The sequence below is a fragment of the Embiotoca jacksoni genome, unplaced genomic scaffold, assembly GCF_022577435.1.
Source record: "Embiotoca jacksoni isolate LCO1_2020_lvr unplaced genomic scaffold, fEmbJac1.0.p SCAF_15, whole genome shotgun sequence".
Taxonomy (NCBI): Eukaryota; Metazoa; Chordata; class Actinopteri; family Embiotocidae; genus Embiotoca; species Embiotoca jacksoni.
The window spans coordinates 8,323,754-8,345,889 of record NW_027185285.1 but is presented as its reverse complement, the minus strand read 5'-3'; the positions used below and the strand labels follow the sequence as shown (position 1 = coordinate 8,345,889).

Genomic DNA, 22,136 nt, shown 5'->3' with positions numbered 1-22,136 from the left:
CTACATCCACTTCTATATACAGTCTGTGCTCAGAGCGAGTCACACAGGCACACACACAAAGAGATGCAGAGCTAGAGAGAGGGAGAGAGCACCAAAAAAAACCACTGCCCTTCGCCTCTTAAATTATTGTCATGATATAATTAGAGCCTTCGTTGGGTGTCTGCAGTGATTATATAGTAAACATGAGATCACAGATCTTTTCCCTGTCTAGTTTTGCTTTGAACTGCATGCGTCACTGTAGCAAGGTTGGTGCTACCGGGGTCTCTCCTGGACACAGATGACACGCTCAGTCGTACGTTCAGGTGTAAAATGCTTTTATTTGCCCGGCCCATACACCAATGTCTTTGTGCAACCGCTCCTCCCTTCCTCCTTCTCCCTGCTCCCCTTTATTGGGGGAGAGCTCATCAGTTCACATCCAGCTCAGCTGTGCTCATCAGTTCGTATTCGGCTCAGCTGCGCTCATTACACCTGCCCGGCACCGTTCCCTGAACCACTCCTACCACTCTCCACCCCCTGCAGCTTAGCTAACCACACCCTGCCACCACATACCCCCACCGCCCGAATTAGGCCGGGGAGCCATCCGGCCTAACCTACCCCCCCCCCCCCCCCCCCCCCCCCCCCCAGAGAGCGAGAGAGGAAGTCGGCCAGTCATCTGCGCCCCTGGCCTATGGATCACCTTGAAGTTAAAAGGCTGTAACGCCAGATACCACCGAGTGATCCGGGAGTTGGTATCCTTCATGCAGTGGAGCCAATGCAGCGGAGCGTGGTCCGAACAGAGGGTGAATGAGCGTCCCAGCAGGTAGTACCACAGGGAGTCGACCGCCCACCGGATGGCCAGGCACTCCTTCTCCACTGTGCTGTACCTGGCCTCCCTCTCCGATAACTTCCGGCTGATGTACACAACAGGGCGGTCCACCCCCCGCACCTCCTGGGACAAAACAGCCCCCAGTCCTCTGTTCGACGCATCAGTCTGCAGAGTAAAGGGGAGAGAGAAGTTTGGGGTGTGGAGAAGTGGTTCCCCACAGAGAGCCTGTTTTACCTTCTCAACCGCCCGCTGGCACTGCTCCGTCCACTGGACCGGATCTGAGGCACCTTTCCGGGTCAGGTCGGTCAAGGGGCTGGTCAGTTCCGTGAAGCCCGGGATAAACCGTCTGTAATACCCCGCCAGCCCCAAAAACCACCTCACCTCTTTTTTTGTCTTGGGCTGCGGACAGGCCGTGATAGCCGCCATCTTGTCCACCTGAGGGCGCACCTGCCCGCCGCCCAAGTGGTACCCCAGATACCGTACCTCCCTCCGTCCAACTGCACATTTCCCTAGGTTGGCGGTGAGCCCAGCCTGCCTCAGGGACTCCAGCACTGCGCCCACCCGCTGCACATGCTCCGCCCAGGTGGCGCTGTGGATGATGACATCATCCAGGTAGGCGGCAGCATATGCAGCGTGCGGACGCAGCACCCGGTCCATGAGGCGTTGGAAAGTGGCCATGGCACCGAACAACCCAAAGGGAAGCGTGGTGAATTGGTATAATCCAAACGGAGTGGAGAAGGCCATTTTTTCCTTGGACTCTGGCGAGAGAGGAATCTGCCAGTAGCCCTTGGTTAAATCCAGTGTCGTGAAGAAACGCGCAGTGCTCAGCCGGTCCAGTAGTTCGTCAACCCGGGGCATTAGGTACGCATCAAATCGTGACACATCATTCACCCTGCGATAGTCCACACAGAACCGAATAGATCCATCCTTCTTGACAACAAGAACAATGGGGCTACACCAGGCACTGTTGGACTCTTCTATTACTCCCATCTCCAGAATAGCTGCCAATTCTTTCTGAACAATTTTTCTCTTGTGTTCAGGTAGCCTGTAGGGTCACGACCGCACCGTCACGCCCGGAGACGTCTCAATGTTGTGCACTATGAGGTTCGTGCGTCCTGGCAGGAGGGAGAACACGTCAGCAAACTGCTTCAAACCACACCCCGCCACCACAGTCACAAATGATAAATAGGCATCTATTTTATAGATGATGCACCACAGACATGACGCATGACACACACGACACTGGATTTCATTTAATTGAAATTTGAAAAAGGTTTGCTCTATCTTTGAGCTAGCAAAGCAAGGTTGGAATTCTTTACCGATTTCTCAACACTATCAGATCTACGTAAGTTGAATTTGGACTCATCTAAAAATAACACTGCTCCAAAACCTATTGTTTTGTGCATGTTCAAATGTAATCCAATCTGTTTTATTATTTGAGCTTATTAGGGATTTCCACTGTATCACTTCCCCTCTGTACCCATACGTACTGATCCTATTTCAAATGACCCGTGATCTAAATCATTTTGGTAATTCTTGAGAAGCAATCTCCACTGACAATTTTACAGTCCTGTCTGCATCTAATCTTCCTGTGTCTGCCTGTCCTCCATTTTTAACCCTTATGGCAATATACCCAACTTAAACAGTTCACTTCACTGGTCTTTGCCATTTTTACAGTTGCCTAACTTCCAGGGTAATTCATTGTGGATGTTTAAAGTCAATTGCCCTTAGTTTACACAGGTGCCACCAGTACAGCAATTTGAGGGGAAATGTGTTTAACTACTAAGTTTGGCAATCTGAACTTGTCCAAGTACTTTTTGTTGTTATTTAGAGGAGTATGTTCAAGCTTCTTCAAGTGACCACCTGGTGTATTCATTTTACTTTAGGGAATATTTTATGAAGCTAATGAGATTTTGTTGAGACTTAAACTGTCCATATACTTTTCAGGCCACTGTCTGCTTTGTTTGATGCCTAACTGCCAGAAGCCAGAGTTGCTCATGTCATGGCTAGTCTAGATACTATTCTAAAATTGTAATATTCATCTCATTATAAATCATTATACAAATCTTGTGCGTTTTAGTCATCAACACTTCCTGTACTTAGCTGTTTTATGCCAACCCCGGCCCTGTGGCCATGTGCCTTCCGCTTGTATGAAGGGTTTAGCTCCCTATGGAGCCAAAGAGCAGAGGGGGGGGGGGGGGACATTAAGAAATGGCAAAAATCTCAGTTGGGCCGCTGCCTATTTAAAGTGATAATTTGCATAATATGAAGTAGAGTTGTATGAGTTACTTACCCATAGTCAGCGTATTACCGGCTGTGTGGGTCTACATATCCCCAATTGGGAGAAGCAGACATCTGTAATGGCATGGAAGCTAAGCAATACACTGCTGTGAACGTGGTCAGCAACGTTTTTTTTTTTTTTCCTGTATTTCTTACCCCACTATTTCATCCCATCCTCATTCACATCACCTTATCAAGGCATACATGATCTGACCAATTGTGTCCTCCAACATTTGCCATGGTGTCCAGGTGTCCACATTTATTTTCTATATTATTTGATATTCGAAATTAAGAAAGTCGTAATGACTAAATCGTAAAGTAATAGTTTACATCAAATTAAACATATAATGTGTAGATTACATCACTTGAATGGCTGGGTCACAGCTTGGGATCAGAAAATTACATCACAATCAAAATAAAATAATTATATTTTGGAAAATGTACAAGTCCCTATATATTGATGGCATAGCTACTTGCCCAAATCTATGAATTAAATCAAGCCGTATGCAGTTATACTGTATAAAACACATGCAGCTGATATTTTTATGGTATACAAATTCCATATTCCAAAAGAACAAGCCCTGCAGCAAACACACAAGAAATAAGCTGTTCTTGAAATGTTAACATGTTACTTTTTAAAATGTTTAAAAAAAAACAAAAAAACAGTAATTGCTCTTATTAGTTTTTTTCTCAAAGGGATATGCAATTCAACAAACAGGAACCTCTGCCCATGAAATATATATGATAGAGTACCCCTCTTTGTCTATATGCAAAGAAATGTGTCAGAGATCTGAATGTCTAAAATACACATGAACACAAAAGTAACATTTTACAGTGCTAAGCAGATTTCCCAGGGCACAGTTTAGTATAACCAAGGTTTGGCTTCTGTTTCCTGTTCCAGAACAGTCACAAGCTCTTATTTTAGCATCTTATACAGCAGATTCAGTATCATTGCTGCAGTGTGTCATTAATATTTTGATGCATTTATTCATAAAACCAGCTCCAAATCCACAGATGAAATTGCTGTTTCTGTGTGTACTGTTTGTATATTAAATATGCATAATGGTTTTAATATCCGCTGTGCCTCCAGCCTCAGATGAAGAAAAAAAAAAGAAAAAAGTCACAGAATACATTGCATGTGCACATTAATGATTAGTATGCTAAATTGTGTCGATAGGTCTAGCCTTCAGTGAGTCCATGAGGCCACGACACGTTAAACAATGCTATAAATAATGCGACTGCGTGGCTTGAAGAAATTGTGTGCCACTTGTGCCAATGCGAGTGTGTAGGTATGATAGGTGTCAGAGATCGCTGCATTGTGCACATGGGGTTTGACTTGTTTACAGCCAGCAATAAGGGTGCGGCTTTATCCCAACTTTATATGTGCACGCCGAGTTCACTCAAGTTAAATAAGTACACGCGCGTGCGCGCGGCCTACTTTTCCCAACTCTATCGCTCATATGCGGAGAGAGAGAGAGAGAGAGAGAGAGAGAGAGAGGGGAAGAAAGAGCGCGTGAGAGACTCAAGAGAGAGATAGACGGGTTTCTCTTTTTGCAGGCTGCTGCCGTTGCTGAGCCCATGCGCAAACAGTCCACGCCGTGGGATAGGTCTCCCCAAATTGAGGCTGCGCTCGAAACCATCATGCGATTGAATGACGAGCGCGTCATGCTCGTCTTCCCCCTCTTCTGTTCCGTGCGATCAGTGGCTCTGTGTTCCGCAATCCCCTGGGATACTACCGTACCGCCCTCGATGGCTCTGCTATCGCCGTTTCGCTCACACTGAATGGCTGCCTGGAGCGAGGAAAACCGGGGAGAGAGAGCGCCGCGTCTCCTCCTTTGAACCAACGCTCCCGCATCAGCTTCCTCGGCGAGGGGGTGAGTGTCTTGTCCGCCGTTGTGCGAGAGACGTGCAGTCGGGGTCGCCCGACGATCCACCGGCGGCGGCAGAGGACAGGGGTTGGTGGGATTACATTTGCACCGTGGGTTTGGGTTGGTGATGGAACAGTCCGGCAGATATGGGACAATTAAAGTTTGGAATAAGTGTGCGACTCAGGGGACGGGTTCAGGTTGGCACAATCCAAACTTTCTGTAGCCTATTCCGGCGTTATCACAGCAGAGACGTGTACACTTGTTTGTTTTCGCACGGTCAACTTCATTTTGGGGCTCACAAAATATGCGAAAATGCAATGGCAGTCGGGCTTTTTTTGGCACAGCAGCCCGTGCGAGCGCCGGTTGCAAAGAATTGTGCCTTGTTGTGCTCCCACCCCCCGCTCCGTGCCGCACTGGTTCCGTCTGGCTCGCCCTCAGCTGCTGCGTGTCCTGGGATGACCTGTTGATGTCGGTAGAATGGAGAATGGCAGGGGGAGCGATTTCCCCCATCACCAAAATATTTAAATAAGCAACATTTGGGGCTTGACAACCGGCGGCGTCGCAGCGCGGCTACCTCGTCCGCTCAGGCAGTAAGTGTCTCGTTTGTCTTCGGAGTGCGGGACTGTCGCGGAAATGCTTTTGACATTGTGCAAGCTGGGGCTGAGTGTGCGTGAGGTGGATGGTGCGCCGGGGCGAACCCAAAATATTTAGTGTTAGCTTAGCCGTTAGCCACCTCCTATAGGCCTGCTGCTGCGGATGGGAAGAGGGCATCAAACATTTGAGACGCTGACAGCCACGGGGGGTGGGAGGGGTGGGGGGGGGATAACATGGCAAATGAGGGACCGCAGAGTCTACTGGAACTGGTTGAAATTATTTCCCCTGAATGTGATCTGACGGCGCGTTGACCGTAAACACACCATCGCCCTCAGCCGGGTGTCACTGGGGTTTATCCGCTGCCATCCTGTCTTCCCCCTTCTACGTCCACGGTGCACCTCCCCCCTCCCTCCCCACCTCCCCCTCCATCCATCCCGGTGTGTTAAAGAGCTCCATTATATCTGTTAACATTATCTTGACATGCTTTCCCTTTCTAACATCTCTGCACAGAGCTATATTCAGGAGCACACGTGGGGGGCATGCACGGGTAAAGATCCAGAAATATGGAGTTGAGTTCAGAAGGTGTCATATTTGGGATCTCCCGGTTATATAATAATAATAATAATGATGATAATAATAAGGAATCAGGCCTGTGTATATGTCTTGAAGCTATGAAGGCATGGACACATGAAAACCTGGAAATGCCTATAGAGGGACTGCATTGTGTGCCAGCTGCACCAATGACTCCACAGTAATCATCCACATTTCAATCGAAGGCCCATGCCGGATTAACTGGAAAGTAGGACTGTGGGCCATAAATTCTGAAATATGTTGCAAGCTGTCCCATCATAACATAACATAAGCCCTTTGAATGCAGTCAAAATATTCCTCTGGCTTACCCCGAAAAGTCCAAGGTCTTAAGTATGTTGCGAGTATGTTTGACCTACTTTCCTCTCCTGGCTGGTTGGTATGAGATCTGAGCCACAGGGTGAGTTTGATTTGTTCGCATTGCTGCACTATATATTTAATGGAACAAGGACCTGAGATGATCCCTTTTATCTCTGCAGGCCTCACTGTCTTTCCTTGGTTCATAAAGGCACACGTGTGTACACACATATACACACACACACACACACACACACACACACACAGAGAGTCACATTCTCTCTCACTGTCAGGGCAAACTGTGCAAACACACCCAGCTCTCTCAGCCCAGTGTTTGCGTGTCTTTATGTGCACGCATGTGTGCTTATACTGCGGCTCGCCAAACTGTAAACAAGCAGTATTGTCTAATGCCTGTGTGTGACTCAGTGTGCCTTTTGTGGGTTTGTTTGAGTTTGTGTGTGCGCATCTGTGTTTTAGTATGAGGGAGAGGGAGCTTGAGTGAGACAGAGACAAAGAGAGCATTTCTCTTTACCCTGGAGCTTGGCGAGGTCCCAAATGAAAGGCTTTGGATATGATGGGGTGGCAGGCTCACTCCAACCCTCATCAGTCAGTCACACCAATGTTTGGTTGTGTGCCTCTCACAGGGTGGGCTTCAATCAGTTTGTTCTCGTGGAATCACACACTATGTTTTGCTGATATGTCAGTATGTGCGTGTTTTTAAGTGCAGCATGCACTCATGCAACCTTCTTTAGTGGTAAACCATCTGCTTTGGCTATGTGTGCACACTTTTGTATCGTGTGTCTTCATCCGTGTGTGTGTGTGTGTATGACAATTCTAACTGATCCTCTGCTTTGAATAAAGATTTGTGGGCAATCAGATGACATGTGGGCTGCTCAATGCACCTATTGTATTCTTTGCTCTCATTGTTAAAGGTTGAGGGAACAGAAGTCATTTACATACATGTGAATCCCAGAACCAAAAATGCTCTTAAGTAAGATGAGCTAATCTATACATACAGATACTAAAACATAAGAGAAAATAGCTGCTATAAAATCATAGTGTCTTTGTTCTCACAATATCAAGCAGCATAGCCTGCGCACAGTTCATACTCACAGCAGATGGGACATGAGTTTATCTTTAATTTGATATTGGCTGCCATACTATAGCTATCTTCGAGTGTACAGGGCAAGGGGGTATGTTTGCCTTTGACTGTTGACTGAAGTGAATGGAAACATGCTATGTGGTTTTTGTTTAGACCACACACACACACACACACACACACACACACACACACACACACACACACACACACACTTCTGCACATAGAATAACAGTACATGACCCAGTTATCTGAGGACACAGGATTTTATAGCTCACAGAAGACAGAAAATAAAAAAGGCTTTTACTGAGCCTGCCCCTGGCAACAACAGCTACTGCCACTGAAGTGACGTATAGGATTAATGCACCGTAGATTAGCCATGGAAGTTTCAACAAAACTTAGTTCTAAATATCAACGTTTTGAGAGCCGGCCAAAAGCCCTCGGTACGACTATGTGAAGAAATATTTGTGGCTTGTGTCAACTGGGTTTGCCAAAGGATACAATTTATAGTCTGGACTACATTTCTCTAAAATAGAGGCATTTTATCGTGAATAATTTTGCCTAACAGTACAAAATAGACTTCCATTAGGTCCTTCCAGTAAAACCACATGAATTTTTGTAAAAACTCACGTGATCACATGTGATTGTGCACATCTGAAACATATATTTTGCTCACGGGAAATGTGGTTGTGGAACATTTTCATGGTGTAACGTGTGAAGCCCATGTAGATTCCCATGTAAAAACTTCCCCACATATTTTCTTCATGTTATCATATGTAGCAACATGTGGTAAACGTGTGTAATACATGTGCTCATAAGTGGAAAACACAGGAATGACTTTTTTTTTTTTTTTTTTTTTTTTTTTAACGGGATCCATGTTTTGACCAATAAAAGACTCTCAGCCATTTTATTGTGTATCGTATTGTGTACGAGTCTGACATTCCTCACCTGCTTTGCTGTGGGTCTTGCTCTGTTTTGGCTTTCTGTCTCTAACCTAGCTTTGTCATATTACACCTCCTCCTCACACCAAAGAATCAGCGCAAGATAAAAAACACTCTTTGTCCTTGTTGTGAATGGGTCCGTCCAAGTTATCACACCTGGGACCACAATCTTGCTCATAGCTGTGGATAAAGCAGTGTAACCATGGATCTAAGTGTTACTCAATGAGCTACTCCACAGTTATCTCGTAGCCAGCCTGTCGGCTCATCAAACTCAATGAGGCCTGGGGATAACCTGCCCCTTAATATCTCTTTTTTAATAACAAGTGTGTGGATCTACATGTGTGGATGAGGTATATTTTATTCACCTCCTTTCTTTTTTCTTTTTTTTTTTTTTTTTGTGTGCTCTTTGTCTCTCTCTTTCCACAACAAGACCTTTCGGTGGTGTGCGTAGGCGCACCATGGCCCAGACCCTCCAGATGGCGATTCCAAACTTTGGCAACAACGTTTTAGAGTGTCTGAATGAGCAGCGGCTGCAGGGCCTCTACTGCGACGTCTCCGTGGTGGTAAAGGGCCATGCCTTCAAGGTACGATGAGACATCGAGTTGTAACTGTTTTCATAATGGCACGTGCACTTAGGTTAAAAGTCTGAGTTAGGACTCAGGGCTAAATAACTGGTTCTGTGGCACTTTGCGAGGAGGATTAAAGTTTATTATTTCTTAAAGGAAGGACTGTTCAGTTGTGGAGGCAGTTGTTGTAACTTCTAACTTTTTGTAACTTTTTTTTTCATGTCAGTATATGAAGTAGAGATTGATGTTTCTTTACGTTGATGGCATGTAATTCCCAAGGCATGTAATGGATTGGATGTCTATCCTTACTCTAATTTAACGCAAACCGATACTTAAATGCGTCAATCATTTGGAAAAGAAAACACTTTTTTGGGGGGAAATTTCCTCTATTTGTTTGCTGGTTTGTATGCAAAGATGATTAATGTAGTTTGTCCAATATTTTTCAGTATGTTTTCTGTCCTATGCAACTCTTATAATGGTGTTACATTTTAATGCTAAAATTTGCCTAATCAGGTTCATCCCTAACCCTATCTGCCAAGTACCATCATTTATAGGCCCTACATTTCAATACCTCCAACAGTAAGCGATCGATCTCTTTGAGTATCGTTATGCCCGGCGAACTGGAAAACCTCAGAACAGCATAAAGTGACTCTCTTTCTTCCCCACTCTCAAGGATGACCAGTGCCACAGCAGATTCAGTCCAAACAGCATTGATTTATTCATCAGACGGTGGTAGAATAGGCCGTGGGGAGAGCACAGCAAGAAGAAACAACAAGAAACAAAACCCGCCAAAATAGGAACCCACTAACTTACCTCCAAACAAAAGAAAAGGAGAGAAAATACAGGCAGCTTATCTACCTCCCTCACTTAAACCTGATAATAGAGTTGTCATCAATAAGGGTTAGTCACCCCTACAGAGAGCAGGACTGCTCTTTTTGAAGTTATTTACAATATATATAACAATTATCACACTAAGACCAGATTGGTGGTCACGTCATGGTCGGGTTGGGACACGATAAAGGAGTAAACCGGCATTTTAATGTAGGTGCCATCAGATCACCAGCGCCCATCTGCAATTTAACATACTTGGAAAATCAGTGAATAAGGTGAACAGCACCACCCTCATGCAGGGAAGGAGAAAAGCACACCGAATAATTAAATACTATAGCTCTTATGACCTAGGGTCATAACAGTGTGACTTTCTTTTCAAGATCATTAAGTATTCATACCATATTGAAGACCTTTGAAACCCACAAATAATGGCTGGGCATAGAATAATAATCAATACTTACATACTGAGTGAATTTAATTATCCAATAGCTGGGACAATATCGTCAACTTTGTTACTTAGGTTGATTTATACTTCTGTCAAGTTTAAACGTGATTTTATTTTTGTTCCCTTGAAAGACAACATCAGAGATTTATGAGAAAGGTATATGTTATTCCTTTAAATAAAAGAAATTAAGACATGTTTTTTGTTTCAAGAATAGTGTGGGAAATAAGCTCTCCAAAAAGTCTAGTTTTAGTTTTGACCAATACTTAATAAGGCTAAGGTAAATTTGAATCATATCTAGCCCTAAATAAATCACTTTATGTGTTTGGGATAATTGATACTGCCTAAAATTGTACATGTCATATTTTCAAAGGTTCTAATAGGATACTTTGTATCTCTTCCTTTAGGCTCATCGAGCTGTTCTAGCTGCCAGCAGTTCTTATTTCCGGGACCTTTTCAGCAGTAGCAGCAGCAATGTCGGAGGCGGTAGCGGCAATGAGACGAGCCCAGCCGTAGTGGAGCTGCCACCGGCCGTGCAGCCCCAGAGCTTCCAGCAGATTCTGGCTTTCTGCTACACAGGCCGTCTCAGCATGACAGTGGGCGACCAATTTCTCCTCATGTACACTGCCGGCTTCCTGCAGATCCAACAGATAATGGAAAAAGGCACTGAATTCTTCCTTAAGGTAAAGCTAAATCGTTTTTGAGTGGAAACATTTCCAACCAGCAAAGTAAAAGCAAATAAAGTAGCAGAAAAGTTGGGATAGATTGAAAAGAGATAAATAAATACATTTTTTTTTTTTTTAAAACTTAAGATTTTGGTGTTTTAAGTTTTCAGTGCTTTAAGTGCTACGAACACACAAACCTGATGCCGTTGACATCAATTGTGTTGAAGTCTTAGTGGCAAAGATCTCAGCGATTCAAGCCAAATCAAAACTACCTGCCTGCCTGTGTTGACCTTAATAGTAAGCATATTTCCCCTGGTTCATCAAAGTGGTCATGTATGTTGAAGCAGACTTTCTGTACATGTTCACCTCTAGGTATCCTCCCCCAGTTGTGACTCCCAGGGTCTTCATACGGAAGACGCTCCATCTTCAGAGCCCCAGAGTCCTGTAACGCAGACCAGTAACGGTGCAGCCCGACCTGCCTCCTGCCTCACGCCGCTCCCTCTGGTGTCCCGAGTGAAGACGGAGCAGCCAGCTAGTCAACCAGAAGCAGCCGCTCCTTACTCTGTGGTTTGCACCCCCGTAGCCAAGCGGCTGTGGGAGGGCGGCAGCAGCCGAGATGGAGGTGGCGCAGGCTCGGGCGGAGGAGGAGGGGCAAGGAAGGCAGCCCGTTACTCCCAGGAGGCAGTGCGGGGCAGTGCTATCCAGAGCCCCGGAGCCCTCGGACTGGCCATGAGTATGGGTGTCACCACCACCAGCCTGGCGGGCATGGTGGCCAGCGGCGGGATCAGCGGCAGCGTCGGCACCAACGGGAGCTCTGCAGCAGCGCTCGGCTTGTCAGAGGGCGCCAGCCCCGGCACCCTGAGTACCTACGCTAGTGACTCACCCATCAGCTACCATGATGATGAAGAGGAAGAAGAGGGGACAGATGAATGTGCTGAAGAGCAGTATAGGCAAATCTGCAACATGTACACCATGTACAGTATGCTCAACATGGGAGCTGCAGGTAATGGACTTAAGACAAAATAATACACAATAACGCAGCTGCAGCAATCAGACAATGTCACGTGGTCCAAGGTTTTTACCCAGCTTTACTTTTCTGAAAAATCATTCTTTTGTCTTTTCTGCTGAGATTTGTAGTTGTATTTCTGGTTAGTGCAGACATTGTACTGTAGAGTCCAACATTTTTTCTGTGTTTAAACATGATGTTGGTTTATTGTAATGTTGGGGTATTGTGTTTCTCCAGCAGCCGGTGAGCGTGTTGAGGCTCTACCAGACCACACAGAGACACGGGGTCGGATGCGAGGCCGAGATCTTACGTGTCTCCCTGCAGAACTCATCGCTCAGATAGGCAACCGCAGTCATCCCAAATTGTACGAGGAAGGAGACCCTGCTGAGAAAATAGAGTTAGTCTCAGGTATGTGTGTGTGTGTGTGTGTGTGTGCGTGTGCGTGTGTGTGCGCGTGTGTGTGTGCGCTTAATGAGAATGAGACCTAGATTTACAGGAATAAAGTGACAGATATCCAAAACTTTTTCCAAATACATGAAAAGAACTTTGAAATATATTTTTTTTTTGGTCCTCCCAAGTCTGACCAAATTTAACAACATTTTCTTGGCTCCCTGTCTACAAATGTCAAACCTACCGACAGAAACCAAGATTTGACGTTTGACAATGAAGCAACTAACAACAGCAGTTTGATTCTGTTTTTATCAGCTGAAGAGCATCCCAAGTATCAACTCTTTTCTCTCTTGACCTAACTTAGAAAATTCATAGAGGCTTTTATATCATATTATTGTAACTTATCAAATTCAGGGTGAAACCAAAAACGATATAAGGCTCTCACTTTGTTTAAAAGCAGCTGCATGTAGTAGAAGATCGTATTACTCCTGTTTTACCTTGCTTGATTTTAATGTTTTAAGAAATACTTTTAAGGAGCGGTGTGAAATATTTAGTGGCATCTAGTGGTGAGGTTGCAGATTCCAACCAACTGAGCACACCTCGCCTCATCTTCCCCATTACAAGAGTTTAAGAGAATCAACCGTAGCCGTGAAACTTCCAAAGAACGTAAAGGCTCTATCTACAGTCAGTGTTTGATTTATCCCTTCTGGGCCACTGTAGAAACATGACGATATAACATGGCGGGCTCCGTAAAAGAGGACCTGCTCCCCTTATAGATATGAAGGGCTCATAAAGAAAACAAAAACAAGATTATTGGGTTCAGTGGATTATACACCTGACCTAACTATATAAACATAGTTATGAACATTATATTCAATTTCTGACAATACACCCTCCTAAACTCTGCACACTAAACCTTTAAAGCACATCATTTTTCATCAGATATACTGCTGAATTGTTACTCCTTACAGTAAAAGGAAACTGGCTGAAAAATCGGAGGCTTGTTGAATCAGTTACATGTTCTTCACCACTTCTCAAAAGTTTTCTTTTAAAAAAGGATTTCGGTTCATCTTAGCACATTAACGAATTAACAATATGTTTATTTCATTTCGTTATTCCACTCCATTTATCAGGTATGATCTTTAAGTGAATGATTGTATATTGTATTATTCATTTTATTAGTGAAGGAACTTTGCCGTTAATAATAATATTAATAATAAAATGATCATGCAGCAACGTACAGTACCATAATTACTTAATTCAAGACATAAAAAGAGGGAGGCAAATGGCACTGGTATGTATACACATACTGTATTTAGAGGCAGCTGTCCTTAAATGACAGGGGCTCCGCACTGGCTTGCAGTGCTGTATTACTCAGTGTGTTTATGTAAAGGACATCCTGTGAAAATGCCTGTGTTAACAACCCGGCCCAGGTTACACCTTTCACTTTACATGCCGTGTGACTGTGACAGAGGAAAAAGAGAGAAAGAAAAAGACATGAATGAACTAAACACGTGCCAGACGAGCATTGTTGGGCAGTTTGATGGTAAAATATAAAGAATACTTTTATACGATTTGTTATTTGGTTGCAAATTCAAGTTAGAAAAATTTTAAATATAAATCACATTGAAAACTCAGAAGAAAAACTAACAGAAAAAGAAATTTAAGATGGCAAAGAGGCAAAAGCAAACCCTGAGCTATGATGTGTAAGTAGAGCACAACGTCCTCGGGACATAAGGACATAAGGCAGTTTATTATCATTGTAAAAAAATACGATGAAATTGAGTTGGCAACTCAACAGACAGTTCAGCAGCAATGAAGTAAAAAAAAACAACTGAGATAAAAACAAGACATTAATAAATATACGAATAAATGCACCTACAACTGCAGTTTTATACATATACATACACAAACTCTCTATTCCAGTAAATTAAACACTTTGTCATTGCTGTATATGACCCACAAAATGTGGTCACGGTAAATTGAGACGATAAATAAGTCTTGTTTGTTTGTGGATTGTTGATACTCTTGGCCTATGCGTTCTTTGCAGGTACTTCTGTGTATATATCACGAGCCCAGCTAATGAACTGTCATGTGAGCGCAGGGACCAGACACAAGGTGCTGCTGAGGAGGCTGCTGGCTGCCTTCTTTGACAGGTTTGTTCCTTCCGTCTCCGAGTCTGGATCTATTTATGCAAGTGTTTCATGTAAAGTTAGAAAGAGGCGTAGTTTTAATATAGAAATTCAAGTATTTTTTTTTTTTTTCATCTGCGGGCATAAGAGGGATAAAACAACTATTTTTGTTTTCCTCTGTTCTGTGCAACTCTGTCTTATTTTGATGCATCAGGAACACTCTGGCCAACAGCTGTGGAACAGGCATCCGCTCGTCCACCAACGACCCGAGCCGCAAGCCCCTGGACAACAGAGTGCTCCACGCGGTCAAATGTGAGCGCACATGTTTTGTCCGTCTGCGGGTGTTTGACCACAAGCATGCGAACCATTTACTCATTTGCTTGTGGTGTTGGGTACAGAAAGAAGCGAGTGTACATGTGTTTGTATTGTTCATATTCCCAGCATGAATTCATACCGTAAATCACATCGCTGCTGAATTTCTGATTGGCTCAACCACATGACAGTGGCCACTTTTTGCAGCCTTATGATTAGCATGAGATAATAACTAATAACTAGACCACCAGATAGCAACATTCACCCTGAAACAAAGCGTTGACAGCAGACAGATCTTCGTGAAAATACTGTATTATTTAGATTCATATGTTCTGTATAACGAGGTGAATATTTGTTCAGATATTTATGACTATTTCTTATAGCTCAGGGAAGGTTAAGCTTACGTTTTTGGCTTCCATTTTCAATCACAAACTCGGTATCGGGGTCGGCAGCAAGTATTACCAATTCTTGTACATGTTCATGTATGAAACTAACTTCAGGTTTAAGTTTAAGATTGCGGGAGATATTCTTGTCTTCAAGCAGAATTTGATAGGAAGACTGGCTCACCAATGTCAAAGGCCAGTTCGTTTACTCCTGGGCAAACACAGGCTAGCCATTTGCCCTGGTTCCAGTTTTTGTTCCAAGCTAAGCCAACTGGCTGTAGCTTTGTATTTAACAGGCAGATAACAGAGTAATGTTGATCTTCTCACATAACTGCCAGAAAGTTAAGAAGAGTATTTCCCGAAATGTTTAACTAGTCCTTTAACTTGGTCGTTTTCAGCTAAACTATGTAGAAACGAAGGACCTTTGTGAGGATACAGATTATTACAAATTTTACAAGCAAAATTATTGCATGTTATACCAAAATTGACACAATTTCAGTCCAGATTTAGGACTCGGTGCTTCTTCCTCTGCTGCACGGAAGAGGAACTTTGACATCTCAAATTTGTTCAAGGTCCCCTCGCACTCAGAACTGTTGTCGCTTTACTCGGATGTTTTGACCTTCACTGTATCGATACTCTAACAATGTTTATGTGTGCGAGTTTTACATAAAAAGACTGCTGTCTGTGTGTTTCTCTTCCTCATGCCAGTTTATTGCCAGAACTTTGCCACCAGCTTCAAAGAGAGCGAGATGAACGCCATCGCTGCGGACATGTGCACCAACGCCCGACGTGTGGTCCGTAAGAGCTGGATACCCAAGCTAAAGCTACTGATGGCCGAGAGCGACGCCTACACTGCTTTCCTCCCCGACGGCGTCAAGACAGAGGATGACACCCTGGGGGCGGATCCTACCTTTGACCCCGCCTCGCTGGAGGCCACCGGTGGTGCCGGCTTGGAGTCAGGTGGCTCTTCAGGTGAATCGCTACACGGGGTGGGCGGGGACGGAGGACCGTTATTTTGAACATTGTGTCCGGGGGGGGGGGAAGGTCGAAATTTGGTGACGCACATACCAATATTCCCCAGTTGTGCTTGCCTCCTCACTCTTTGGCCCACGCTGATCTCTCACATCTTGACTGTCTATACTACACTGCTAGGGTCAACGGTTGTTACCCTGATGTAACCAGGATGTGAAAACCTAAATTTTTGCTTTATGACTGTATAATGGAGTTTGTCGAGGAAAGGGAGAAGGTAAGAGGGTCTTCGGTTGTCTCCTAACTGCCCTCTGCCTCCCCTTGTCTTTTGAAGGTGTGTAAGCGCATCCACTGTTGCATATTAAATACATTCCCTGAGGTGCAGGTGGTGGTGGGGAGTTACCGGTGCAGCCTGAGGAGGAAGGGACGGCTGGATGGACAGGCTAAAATTACAGGGGTTTATTGAATGTAAGTGTCGGTGGCATTTTTCTCTATGCAAGCCTGACAACTTGTATTCCAGCCTCGGGAAAGGAACTAAATCTAAATAGATACCTTATTAAAACAAATTAACACTACCTGTTCTTCCTCCCTTTGCATCGTCCCCCTGCAAGTATTCTTCAACCCACCTCACCTTTCTTGAGACCAGAGAATCTCGCTTGAGTGTTTCACTGTGCGTCGTCTTATAGAAATGTCTCTCATCGTTTTTTGTTTTCAAAATTTTGAGCATGTTCCTCTGTCTATGAACGGAAAAGTGATCCGGAGAGAAGCGGAGAGCGTTTTATTAAGATGATTGTAAAGAAAATCGAAGGGCAACAGGTAATCAGAGATGGTCATATTTTTAGAAGACAAACTATATTTATACAACTGCCCATGCCTCGGATGGTGTGAGCGAAACAGAGTGAGAGGGATTGTTTTAAAATCTCGATATTCCGCTTTTATTGAAAGAGGTCTTGTCAAATAGGGAAAAGTGCTATTTTTGCAGGAGTATAATAAAGCAGTCTTATCATAGGAGCCTCAGTCATTTATTTTTATCTTTATTTTACAGTGGAAGTGATGGAACGAGCAGTTGAACTGCTAAATTTGACACATTTTCATCTTGTGATCAAAAGCTTAAAAGGAACAATAATACGAATGCCTCTGCTGGCTCGACTGTGTCTATGATTACCATTTATTGTTAGGTTGTGAACCTGCAACGTTTGCCTCCTTTGATACAGCAATGGCCCACAATTTTGAAAATGACTTGTAGAAATTTAAAGGTTATATTGATCTGACAACTCGGCTAGTTTTGTCTTTGTTCTGATGTTATTGAAAGGGGATTTTGTGCAAATGCAAAAGTCACAGGAAATTATTGTGGGATATTGGAATGTGCCTTTTAATTGAAATCATTACGCAGAAGCTGGTGGGCACAGAGATGTCACAAGGAGGCAATATTGCTTGAAACAAACAGGTTTTATGGTACTATCCGTGTGTGATGTAGTTCTTTGGTCAAGAAGGCAAGTCTGTGTTGTGCAGATGTGTCTTTTGGTATGTAGTTTATTCATGTGTCTGATGCACCACCTCTTTAATCAGGACATTAAAAATGGATTTCATTTTGGCGTTTGAAGAGATTTTGCACCTTCCACGAGCAGTAGAGTGGTGGTTTCTGCACCTTAATGAGAAGAGCCAGTGGTTCATGCACCTTTTTGAGAAATGTTGTGTAGCAATCAAACCCCCTAAAGTGGAATTTGTGATATTACCCCTCCCCCCTTTGCCTGCCTGTGTTTCTTGTCTAAAGGTGGCACAAACTCCTACTGTAAATAATCAAGAAGACTGTTGAGTTAAATCCCAAGTGTTCTTCCTTTCTGTTGCTCGATGTGTCTGATTGAGATACGTCAACAACTGACCTTTGTTTTTATGTGAGAGTTTGTGTTTGCTAGAGACCTTTTGAATGCATGTCGACCTGTAGGACGGAGGTCAGTACACGGGATTCATTATTCCTGTTAGAGTTGGGTAAAAGTGGTCAGGATCGGACTTGGAATGTGTTCCCAACCTGAAATGCTCTGACGTATGTCTGATTACTTTCTTCTTCTTCTTCTTCAGGAAAGACATTTCTAAAAAAGGTTCTATTTTTCTGAGGAGAGGTACAGTGTAAAAAAAAAAACACACAAAAAAAACAGGATGAAATACAAGCTTCTTAGTCAAGGCAGTTGAGGCTGCACTGTCTTGCTAAAAAAAAAAAAAAAAAAAAAAAATAGAAGCATGATAGATACTTAAAAGAGAAACCTATTTTGACTATTGTTTAAAACTACAGGATGACTTGATTTAGATGGTTTTACTGGGAGATGTATGGGCAGAACAAAGATGCAGTACCTTGTGAGTATTCAGTAAGGCTAATAACAAAAAAAACCTCAGTTTTGCATTTGACTGTAGATGCCACATGAGCACCCCTCCCCCACATACCTCTCCAGTATCTTTGAAGACTGTTGTGCCTCCTCTCCTTCATGCAGCTGGTGTCACGTTTCACTTCCCACAAGTTTATTCATGGGTTTCAGAGTGAAGCAAAGCAGTGGTTTAGGTAGTTCAATGTGAACAGTAATATGCATCTTTAATTTGTTTACTGGCTTTAAAGAGTTTTTTTTGTCCCACTTTTTTTTTTTTTTTTTAAACATGACAATAGAAAAGTTGGACTTTGCCAGGTGTGTTTAAGTAACCAGACTGATATCACATGATGTTACACAGAAGATGTCGGTTCAAAAAAATAAATGTAGTCTCCCACAAAAAAATAAAAGTTTTTAAGATGAAAACTTAAGCTTTTAAAGCGAGAAACAACAATAATTGTAAATAATTTCTTACAGTTAATCTGTGACCTACTGGGCGACTTGTACTCTATAAAGGCTGAATTAAAAAATGTCCCCTTGTGGGATTAATAAAGTAACTATCTATCTATCTTATCACCCGATAAGATAGATAGATAGATATATCTATATAAGGAAGCCATCTTTGGTCACAGCAGCCCAGCACAAGTACAGAAATGTCCACACTGCATCATTGACCCAGACAGAATACCCTGCTGTTGCAAGTTTATACTACTCATAAACACTGGTTTAGGGCCTATGTTGCCATCAGTTGAAGAAGTTAAAGGGAAATAAGTATGATTACGCTGCATGTCAGGGGTTTTCAGGGCCAACTATTGTAAATGTTAAGCTCTCTGACGTCCAAAAAGTCCCCCGCTCACAGTGCTTCGTCTTCAGTCGGTGTGAGTGTGGCTGTGTTACTTTGTTTTCATTTGAGAACGGAAAGGTTTCATGCTTTTTTTTTTTTTTTTTTTTTGTCCAGCAGTAATTTGTCTTATCTTTCGACATATGTGTTTACACTTCACAAAACATGTAGACCTACACACTTGAACGGATAAGGAGTGGCACGGCATGGGGAACCTTTTGTCACTTAACAGTACATATATAAATATGATTATATACATGTATAGATAAATACTGTATATTATATATAGACGCACACATAGATTGTTTGTTGTGCACTCGCAGCATGAGGTATATATTTACCCAGAAATGGCGCTTCTTCACAGCCTGTGCAGTAATTGGTCTGCCCGAGTCTTTGCCCCTGCTCCTCGCCCTCTGTAACCCTGTAGCACCAGTGGACCTCCTTTACCTCCTGTACTGCTCATCCTCTTCTTTCTGTGTTCCAAGTGCCAATAACTTTGTGAAAGCCCTGTAACTGTGACCCAACATTATCAAAGGTAATTGCACATTAACGACTGTAAAATAAATAAATACAAATCATACAGAGAAAATGTCAAAATGGATTAAATAATGAATATCTTAATAAAAGATTTGTAACAATTTCTCTCGGACTCCTTTTTTTTTTCTTTCTTTCTTTTTTTTTTCAATCTGCTTTTTCATCTGCTCATTGAATGTCTCCCTGTTTATTGCCTGGTCATTTTGCCAAGATGTGACGAGACTAGAAGTAGTTCCTATGGTTTATGTTTACGAGATTCTTTCATAGAAAAATGTCACGATATTAGATAAAAATAAAATATTTTGTGGTGATTTACAATTGATTCACAGAGACCAGAATTGTATTAAGAAATGGGTAAATGACTAATGCCTTGGGGGGGAGAAACGAAGGTCAATTTGGGTCATTTATTGGCTCAACATTTTTAGCAATCTCTAAATGTTAAAGTCAGTCTTTCAAACATGTACTGTTAAATGCTCTAATGGTTAAATGTAATTTACTGTAAGACATTTTCATCATAAAAATACATGCATGCCCAATCTTGAATGTTCCTCTTTATGCAAACTTCCCACCTGGAATCTGCCACGTATGACCATTTTTGTCATGCTTTATGAACCTATCTCGCACAGTTGTTTCTGCCTTTTCATTTGCATATGGTTTTACTTTCACACTAGATGTATACAGTATTTTGCATGCTTGGAAAATACCTGCTTTATAAGGCCATAAATCACTGGCATGTGTCATTTTCTAATCTGTGAAAGAGTTACAGTGAAATACAGGTTTATATGCTGTATTAACTTAAACATGCCCATCTACTATATGGGTATAAAATAGCATTTTTACTTGTTGCGCAAAGCAAATATCTATCAGAAAATACCACATAATATATCAATATCTCATTATCAGATGCTTTGGCACCACTTTAAACATGTGCTATTGTCAGTTTACTCTTATTTAAGGACTTAAATGCAGAACTGGTTTGGTACATTTTATTTATGGTGCTTCAACTGGACAAAATTATCATCAAAATTTAGTCTGTGATGTAATTAATCAACTTATTCAGAATGAAGCTTTGTAACATTTTGACATGTGGAAAGTAAGTATATTGACATTAGTGCTGTAGTGCTTTTACTTGAGTATTTCTTTGATTCTTTATACTGTTACTGCACTACATTTCAGAGGCCAATACTAAACTTTTTACTCCACTACAATTATTTGATGGCTTTTGTTACTTATCACTTTGCAGGTTTTGATTATTAATATAGAACATCCGTTAAACTGCAGTGCAGCATTTTTGTCTCCCCCTTCAGCCAGAGAGAAATGATAAAAAAAAAAAAAACCTGTTGACACATGCTTACATCAGGCACTGTCATGGAACCACAGAAAGAGACTGAAAAATGTAACCTGTAAATGTCCGACTAAGGGAAAAAAAAATAACATTTTGATAATGTAGATTATTTTACGCATGAAATCCTCATTGACTTTAAATTTAATTTCTCTTCCACCTCAGGTTGTCTGTCAACAACTTGTTCAATGTATATTTTGCTGATTTACTATCTTTAAAGCACACTCACTGAGTTAATGAAGAATATGAATCACTGATGCCTGGAATTCTCAGCTCCGGAACTGGATGGTGAAAAAAACACTTTTAACAAACTTGAAGTCCATACAAACTCAGGCAAATAAGATATTCTGGGATTTGGAGTGACCTGCTGGCCGAATAGTTAGGGTGCATTTGCTCTCAGCAACCCAGTTCAACCCCTTGCGGTCCGGAGGGTGGGGGGGGGGGGTTGCCTTTAATTATAGACAAATAAAGGTCCGGACCCCCCCCCCCCCCCCCCCCCCCCCCCACACACACACACACACACAAACAAACAATTTTCAGAGTCAACCCTTTTACTCAAATAGTCAAATAGTTACCATTTGTAATGTATATTTTGTTTTGAATTGTTAATAGCTCCCATCGCTTCCATTTTGGTTCAGGTCCATAAAGTAACCACAAGAGGGCACTATTTAATCTAAAACTGGACTGACATTTTGTTACAGCCCTCAACAATTTACCAAAAACAAGTTTCCCTCTATCTTTTTTGATTAGAAAATTAACAACAAACTACAGTTTCAAAAGATCAATACTACCCATTGAGCTTTTGAAACTGTAGTTTGTAGCTACCCTTGAAATATAATAACAAACAGAAAACAAAAGAAAGAAACGACGACATAAATACTGTTGGATGTATAA

General features: G+C 42.6%; 1 protein-coding gene across 3 annotated transcripts; it reads left to right on the top strand.

The window, feature by feature from the left end:
* Nucleotides 1-4,606: 4,606 nt before the first annotated feature.
* On the top strand, nt 4,607-18,410 carry nacc1a (nucleus accumbens associated 1, BEN and BTB (POZ) domain containing a). 3 transcript variants are annotated; one of them, XM_069149312.1, is made up of 8 exons: nt 4,607-4,959; nt 8,903-9,056; nt 10,719-10,994; nt 11,349-11,979; nt 12,223-12,390; nt 14,423-14,528; nt 14,719-14,816; nt 15,908-18,410. In XM_069149312.1, the coding sequence occupies exons 2-8, from the start codon at nt 8,931-8,933 to the stop codon at nt 16,216-16,218; spliced, it is 1,716 nt and encodes a 571-aa protein (XP_069005413.1). In that variant the 5' UTR covers nt 4,607-4,959; nt 8,903-8,930; the 3' UTR covers nt 16,219-18,410. The 3 variants fall into 3 exon arrangements, with proteins under 3 accessions (XP_069005413.1, XP_069005410.1, XP_069005411.1); XM_069149309.1 differs by having other exon boundaries at nt 12,220-12,390; XM_069149310.1 differs by lacking the exon at nt 4,607-4,959 and adding an exon at nt 5,042-5,543 and having other exon boundaries at nt 12,220-12,390.
* Nucleotides 18,411-22,136: the final 3,726 nt, after the last annotated feature.